Raw genomic sequence first — 7984 nt, 5'->3', positions numbered from 1 at the left:
AGAAGAATGAGTATTCTGTTGTTTTAGGGTGGAATGTTCTGTAAATATCTATGAGGTCCATCTGGTCCAATGTATCAAAGCTCTTGTTTCCTTGTTGATTTTCTGCTTAGATGATCTGTCCATTGCTGAGTGGAGTATTGAGGTCTCCTACAATTAACGTTTTGTTATCAATAGGACTCTGTATTTTGGTTAACAGTTGGCTTATATAGATGGCTGCTCCCATGTTGGGGGCATAGATATTTACAATTATTAGATCTTCTTGTTGGATACACCCTTTAAGAATGATATAGTGTCCTGTGTCTCTAATTACAGACTTTAGTTTAAAATCTAACTTGTCTGATATAAAAATTGCTACCCCGGTTTCTTTTGAGGTCTGCTGGCATGGAAGATGGATCTCCATCCCTTCACTTTCAGTCTGGATGTATCTTTAGGTTCAAAATGAGTCTCTTGTAGACAGCATATGGATGGGTCCTGTCTTTTTATCCAATCTGCAACCCTGTGCCGTTTTATGGGAGTGTTTAGGCCATTCACGTTGAGAGTGATTATTGAAAGATATGAATTAATTGTCATCATGTTGTCTGTGAAGACGTTGTTTTTATAGATTGTCCCTGTAAATTTCTGTTGTATATCACTCTTGGGGTCTTTCTCCTTTTATAGAACCCCCCTTAATATTTCTTGCAGGGCCAGCTTAGTGGTCACATATTCTTTCAGTTTCTGCTGGTCGTGGAAGCTCTGCATCTCTCCATCCATTCTAAATGAAAGCCTTGCCGGATAAAGTATTCTTGGCTTCATGATCTTCTCATTTAATACCCTGAAAATGTCTTGCCAGGCCTTTCTGGCTTGCCAGGTCTCTGTGGATAGGTCTGACGTTATTCTGATGTTCCTCCCTCTGTATGTAAGGAATCTCTTCCCCGTAACTGCCCTTAAGATGGTTTCCTTGCTTCTAAGATTTGCAAGTTTTACTATTACATGCCGGGGTGTTGGCCTGTTTTCCTTGATCTTGGGAGTGGTCCTCTCTGACTCTAGGACGCGAATGTTTGGTTCATTCCCCAGATTAGGGAAGTTCTCAGCTACGATTTGCTCAAATACATCTTCTAGCCCTCTCTCTCTCTCCCCTCCCTCCGGGATTCCAATTATTCTGACATTGGAACACTTCATGGTGTCACTTATTTCTCTGATTCTATTTTCATGGATTCTGAGTTGTTTTTCTTGGCCTCCTCTTTTCCCTTTTTATCTATTATCTTGTCTTCCAGGTCGCTTATTCGCTCTTCTGCCTCAGTTACCCTAGCTTATGTAAGATTATCTAGATTGGATTGGATCTCATTGATAGCATTTTTAAGTTCTGCCAATTCACCTTTCATCTCTGCCCTTAGAGACTCTATGTTGCCATTAATTGATTTCTCCATTCTAGCCATTGTCTTCACAACTGCTAGCCTGAATTCCATCTCCGACATCTTGGTTATATCTGCATCCATTTGTAAATCTGCAGCAGAAGTCATAATCTCTGAGTCTTTTCTATTTTGGGGGCTCCTCCTCCTAGTCATTCTGTTGATGGGTGTTTGAGGGAATGTAGAGAGTCCAAATTATTGACCAGAACCCAAGCAAGATGCACCTGTTTTCTTGGGACCTTAGGGTTGCTGGCCTCTTGTTTTCCCAGCCTGTCTTCTGGGGGAGGGGCCTGCCACGCTGTTACTCAGGCAACCCTGTTTGGGTGGAGTTGCCCTGCCCCCCTGTGGCAGGGAGCGGGCTCAGCAGGAATCAGTCTTTGGGGCTTTTGTTCGCTGGTGGCTTTCCCCGGCAGCTTTCCGCGTCTCTTCCGCAAGTCAGAGCAGAAGAGACCGTTTCCAACCCTTTGTCTCAGAGCAGAGACACTGCAGTCTGTTCTTCAGTGAGCTCTCTGGGCCACACCGTCTCCGTTTCTATCCGTGCTGCTATGAACTGCAGCGTCCTGGGTTGTGCACCCCTACGCAGCGCCCCCAGTCCTGCCTCCAGGTCGGGGCATGTCTCTGCCCTTTGTGCTTCTAAAACCGCCAGCTGCTCCCAGTTCACCTGGGCAACCGTGCCGCTCCGGGTTTCCGCCCCAGGGGCTGCCCTAAAGTCCTTTCCCCCACCACTACCGGTCTGCGAGTCTGTGCCCGCACAGCGTGCAGGCTGTCGCTCCCAACAGTGTAGGATCCCCACGGCCAGGCACCCTCCTGCTGCCGTTTATCCTCCGATATCTGCTGGCAGAATCACGGCTCCCTGCTTCGTACCTCAAAACCAACCACCTGCGATATTCTGTTTGTAGAAATCCCGATCTTCTTACCTTTCAGGCTGGTTTTGTGGGTGCTCAGAGTGGTCTGGTAGACATCCAGCTCAATTCCGGGGACCAGTTGAAATAGGGTCCCCTACTCCTCTGCCATCTTTCCCCCCTCCTTCCAAAAACAGTCTTTCAACTGATTTTACACTTTCTACTTCTTATTGTACACATTCTTTACCACTTACTCAAGCTCATTTCTTCAACCAGACAGCAAAAAATAGCTACTACTTTTAAAATCATTTTTTTTTTGTATCTAGCAAAATAACAAATGCTCAAGAAACACAGAATATAGGGCGCCTGGGTGGCTCAGTTGGTTAAGCGACTGCCTTCGGCTCAGGTCATGATCCTGGAGTCCCTGGATCGAGTCCCACATCGGGCTCCCTGCTCGGCAGGGAGTCTGCTTCTCCCTCTGACCCTCCCTCCTCTCATGTGCTTGCTCTCTCTCATTCTCTCTCTCTCAAATAAATAATCCTAAAAAAAAAAAAAAAAAAAAAGAAACACAGAATATAAAACCTTACACAGGGTTAAGAAAATTCAAAGTGTTAGCAACAAATATTTTCCACTGACTTCTAAGATGGTTTTGCATTTGCTGCCTCCCCCACCCTTTATTAACTAAATTGCTATAAAACACAGGCTACTGGATCTCTGCTGTTAGGTAAGTAGGATATTCCTGTAAGTTTGGTTTTCAACCCCTCTGCCACTATTTAAATACATACTCAACAAAGAATAATTCCCGATTTACCTCAGAATGTAATTCCTACTTTGTCTCACTTGCACTATTACTTCATAGATTTGAACAACTTGTTCAATATAGTAAGGGATTCACTTCCATTTAATACCCCTCTCCCCATATTTTTTGTCTAATCTTTTGATATTTAGTGAAAAAGGAAAACAAAAACAAGCTGACTTACCACCCAAGAGCCTCTCATCATGAAGTTCATGAGAACAGGAGTTCTGCTCACTGCCAGGGCGGACAAAGCTGTTAAGCCAATACTCCCTGCTAAGTACATATAGGTAGAATGAATTCTATCCTTCACATACTGAGGCCAAATTCTGTAAGAAGCACAACATGGTTAATTTATGGAAATATGGATATAAATTTTGGTTAAATCATTCATAGCTGGGAAACTTTGGGAAATACCAATTTATTGCTCTAATCTTATCTCATTTATTATGGAAATAATGATGCATACATTGGAAGTATCATAAAAATTAAATGATATAAAACATAAGCACTTGGCACATATACAAAGCAACACATTTTCTCCTTGCTTAAACACATATAACCTTAGTAAAAGATTTTTATTTAAGTTTGAATAGATGCCAAGAGATTTTATTTTTATTCAAGTATATTTCTATAGTTAGAAGATTAGATGTAAAACATTCCAAAAGTGGCAAAAGAGAAAGATGAAAACAAAATTGGAACCTTGAAGACTGGGAAATGTTTGGGAATGATTTACTTACACAGCCTTTTCAATAGCTCCAATCTCATTAGACATTCCCAAGCCATAGTAGCACAATGCTCCAAGACCAACAGCAGCCCCTCCAGCAATAAACCATCTTCCCATCTGATCAACTGGAGAACACAGGAGGAAATGCACATTAATAGTCATGTCTTGACTAAATTAAAACGCTGACGGTAAGCCCTTTCTAATATTTGTATGAGGAAAATCAAACTATATACCATAGTCCTTTGTAACAACCATAATTAGAACATATGGGGATATAAGCAGCTTCAACATTAGGGGACCAGTAAAAAAGGACACTGCTAAAACATAGGTGTAATAATACAAAAAGGATCAGACTTGATTAGCCTCTAGCTTCACTCCAAAGAAATTTAAGGAGGCAGTGTATCTGTAGATGTGGGGATACTTCTGTAATACATATTATTTTATTCATAAGAATCTGGGTAATGTTCTCATGATGCTCTTAGAAAGAAAAAGATGAAAAAGAAATGTTAATAGTCATACCACAGTGTATAAAGTGCCATTAAACGAAGATGATGCTTGATGTAGACAAAGAAAAAAAGGAACCAAAAATGTAATCAGTGTTAATGTAGCAGAATCAAGGGAGAGGGTACCCTAAAGTAAGAGCAAGAGAAAGAAACAACTTACTCTTAATTGGATGCATCTTACTCCTTTTAGTTTGAGTTTGTCACTAAGACTATTACTATGCTATAGCTGTATGTTTCATGTAATTTATTTTTTTAGGGCAAAATTACTAATCAGAAATGCCTGGAGGGATACGGATTACAGCTCTTTCCCATTATAATATATTGACACTTTGTAAGGTCATTAACCAGCAATAGTGTTCTATGAATAGATCTGGGTAGATTAACAATCTTGTTAAACTTGCAAAGCTGAAATCCAAATGAACTTCATTAAGGTACTGTTTCCAGGGAGCCCATATATAAACAACCAATTAAGAAGAACAGGTAGGCTTTCATTAGTACCTGTTTTAGTGATTTTTCTCTTGACCTAAAACATACATAAATATTATATGCTTGAATGAAGATTCTGTGCAACTTCAATTGAAGTCCCTTAACAGATTATATCTTTAATACCATGGCATATTAACTACCAATCCTTTCTTTAAAAAAATGGTAAAAGTAAAATTTTCTCTGGAAGAAATATGATTGGGAACCAATGAACCCAGTGTGAAGTATCAATCTTTTCTGCGTCATGAGATCCTGAAGAATGATTGTCTTTCTTCCCAGAAAATGCTCACATATATAAGTTTGCACATATTTTTAGAAGGCTGTTCATGGACTTCTTAAAACATATTCACATACTCCAGTTCAAAAACTAAAGACTGCTGCCTACTTTTAAATATTTTTTCCACTGATGGTTCCATTGCTGCCTCCTTAAGTTCTTGGCCAGTTTTCCCACGCCGGATCCCAACTCTTGTCTTGGTGGCATATTGCTGATATACACAAAAACAAAGACACACGATACATACAGCAAAACAGAATGTTATTAATAAACTATAATTAAATCTCATCACACTAGAAAACTGTATATAACTTGGTACTTTCTATGTATGTAGTTTCACTATAAAGGTCTGTTAGCCAATCTAAAAAATTAAATGTAAACCCTACCTACCTGTGGTCTATGTTTGAAGTGATTCACTTAAATTCTTAGTTTACAACCTAACTTCTTAAAGTTTCAGAATAATTATTTCATAAACTACAGATTTATATCTCTAGAATCATATTTTAAACACTAACTTTAAAAAAACCATGCATTCATTAAGTATGAGCTACATTTTTTTTTTCCATCTGGGAAATGGGCTCAAGAAAGTTACCTTTCCTTAACATAAAGTCAAAGGGAAGGATGATTACTACCTCTTTTTTTTAGCTCTTTTTCAAAAGCAGAACAGTTAATTCATGAGGAAAACAGCTGTCTCTTCTAGCTTATATATATTTCCTTATCTACCTCACATTTCAAAATTTATACTTCTAATTTGAATGCTGGAGAAATCTATTATAAAAATAATGGGTGTCTCTCTAACCTGATGGATTTTACCACTCTTTACTCTTTAATCAAGAGCTGAAATGACATTTTTAGTAACTTATTAATAAGCTACTGACCAAATGTTAATATTCCTGGGTTCTTAAGCTTTTGACTACAGGCTCCACATCTCTTTGTTGTACCATATAATTCTCAATCTCACACAAATCACTGTAAGTTCTCTGAATGAAACTCCAAAAGCTGTAAGTAAAGAGAAAGTTATAGGAGCTCTGTCTTTCATATGTGATAAGGAGGAACAAAATGGCACAAAACTAACGGGGAGAAAGAGCTGATTTGGGACATTATCAGGGATAACTGTTTCAGTAAATCACTAATGATAGAACAGGGAGCCTCATACAGTCAAAAAAAAAAAAAAAAAAGGTTCCAGTGCACAAAGAGAGGGACACAATGTAAGATATCAGATTATCTTTACCCGGCTGGGTGTTAAGAGCCATTGATTCTTCGTGATGGAATTCTTCACAAGTGGGGAGGCCTTGGTGAAAGCTGGTTGGAAAACCCTGGAAGGGAGTGTCCGGAGACACACAAGTCTTGCGGCCAGCATGGTGGTGCACCAGGTTTACCAAGCAGATCTGAAATGCTATTTGAGACACAGACAAAAAATAACCCATTAACCAACTGAGGGAATAACACAGAAAAGATCCGGAGACACAGAAGGGCCCAGCAATCATATTTCAGTAGAAAAATGGAGTTTTTTTTAAATGTTAATGATGAATTGTCAGCTTATTCCTTGTTAGTCCAAGAAATCCACCCCACAGAATCCAATATGGGATGATCACCAAAATAGAACTGAATCCCAGTTTGAACAATATGGTGTATGACTCCATATAAGTTATGCGTCTAATACAAAGTAGGTGTTAATATCTTAAGACAATTGCAGTGTGTGTGATGGCTTTTATAAATGTGGTTTTAAGCATTCAATGGGACAATTTAAAACAAGACTCTGTATAACTTTTGAGCAGAAGAAAAATGTCATCCAAGGAAGAGATGAGTAACTCTTCAAGGTCATGCTACACTGTAAGGTTTCACGACATCAACAGTAATAAAATATTTAAATTTCTGCTAAACATGCCAAATATTACTTCCCTTCAAAATGTGATAAAAATACTCAAGGTACTGAAACCACCTGGGATGCATCTCTGGTCCTTAATGATTTAACCTCTAGGAACGGGACCCAGGAATGTTTTACCTAGCACCCCCAAAGCTAAGAATCCTTGCTAAAAAAATACCTATCAAACTGTACTTCCAGCTCTCCCACTGAATCTATAAGGGTTGTACAACACTGAGAAAATACCGAGACCTTCTACTACTTTCACGCCATTACATCATCTCAGCCTGTTGGCGGTTTATATTCCCCGGTACTCAACACATCGACCGGGAACGAGGCCCCGCTGAGTGGCCTCCATGTCGCGCAACAGAACAAAGTGGAAATCTTGTTTCTGCCACATTCCAGAAGTGGCCTCGTGACTGTCTGCCCTCTGAGACTCATATGTGTTAGCTATAAAATGGATAGTATGACGACCCCATACGCTTCCGCAAGCACTGATGCGCTCAAGCTCCTGGTCCCCCGAGAAAGTCCACCCAGCTCTCCAGACTCGGTTGAGAACTCGGCAGGAAGCCTCCAGTCTCCCAAAGTCAACGCATAACCCCACCACACCCCCGCTCCAGCACCCCCTTATCTGAGAGGGCGGCGGCCGTGCGGCCCAGCCGCTGGGTGATTCAGCACCTCTGCCCGAGGGAGAAGAGGACAGCGGGGGCGAGCGCCCGCCCGCCTGCCACAGGCCCCGCCGCCGCCGCTCTCTTTCACCCGGTCACCCGCAAGACGATGACCCTAACGCTCCACCAAACTGTGGCACCGCCAGGCTGTGACGCAGCAAGCAGCGCCGCCGCCTTCAGCCCTCCTCGGATGCACCCAGCGGCCCCGCGAAGCCGGCCGTCAGGACAGTGGATATCCGGTGCCAGAAGGCCCGGAGTAGCCATACCTCAGTCCCTGGTCACCTCAACCACACAGTTACCCTTCCGGGCCGGCGAAACGCAAACGCGTACACCTAGCTAGACCTCCGCCCGCTACTTACTGTCTCTGCGCGCGCAGTTTCCCTTAACCCCTGAGTGACGCAACATCCGGAGAATCGCCAAACACTAGGGTCACCCAATCATG

The 7984-nt window shown here is 41.5% G+C and overlaps 1 protein-coding gene across 2 annotated transcripts in view; it reads right to left on the bottom strand.

The window, feature by feature from the left end:
• Positions 1–7984, bottom strand: part of GHITM (growth hormone inducible transmembrane protein) — a 22951-nt gene extending 14967 nt beyond the window's left edge. The window contains exons 1-5 of one of the 2 annotated variants that reach the window (XM_032423659.1): positions 7902–7984; positions 6242–6406; positions 5122–5221; positions 3764–3875; positions 3211–3352 (exon numbers count right to left, since the gene is read on the bottom strand). In XM_032423659.1, the coding sequence (XP_032279550.1) occupies positions 3211–3352; positions 3764–3875; positions 5122–5221; positions 6242–6370 (483 nt within the window). In that variant the 5' untranslated portion in view covers positions 6371–6406; positions 7902–7984. Of the gene's footprint in view, positions 1–3210; positions 3353–3763; positions 3876–5121; positions 5222–6241; positions 6407–7808 lie in introns of both variants that reach the window. The other variant, XM_032423658.1, reaches the window with a different exon arrangement.

This window comes from Phoca vitulina, unplaced genomic scaffold (genome assembly GCF_004348235.1).
Source record: "Phoca vitulina isolate PV1807 unplaced genomic scaffold, GSC_HSeal_1.0 scaffold29, whole genome shotgun sequence".
Classification (NCBI taxonomy): domain Eukaryota; kingdom Metazoa; phylum Chordata; class Mammalia; order Carnivora; family Phocidae; genus Phoca; species Phoca vitulina.
The sequence above is the reverse complement of the archived record's forward strand: the minus strand, read 5'-3'. Positions and strand labels throughout refer to the sequence as shown.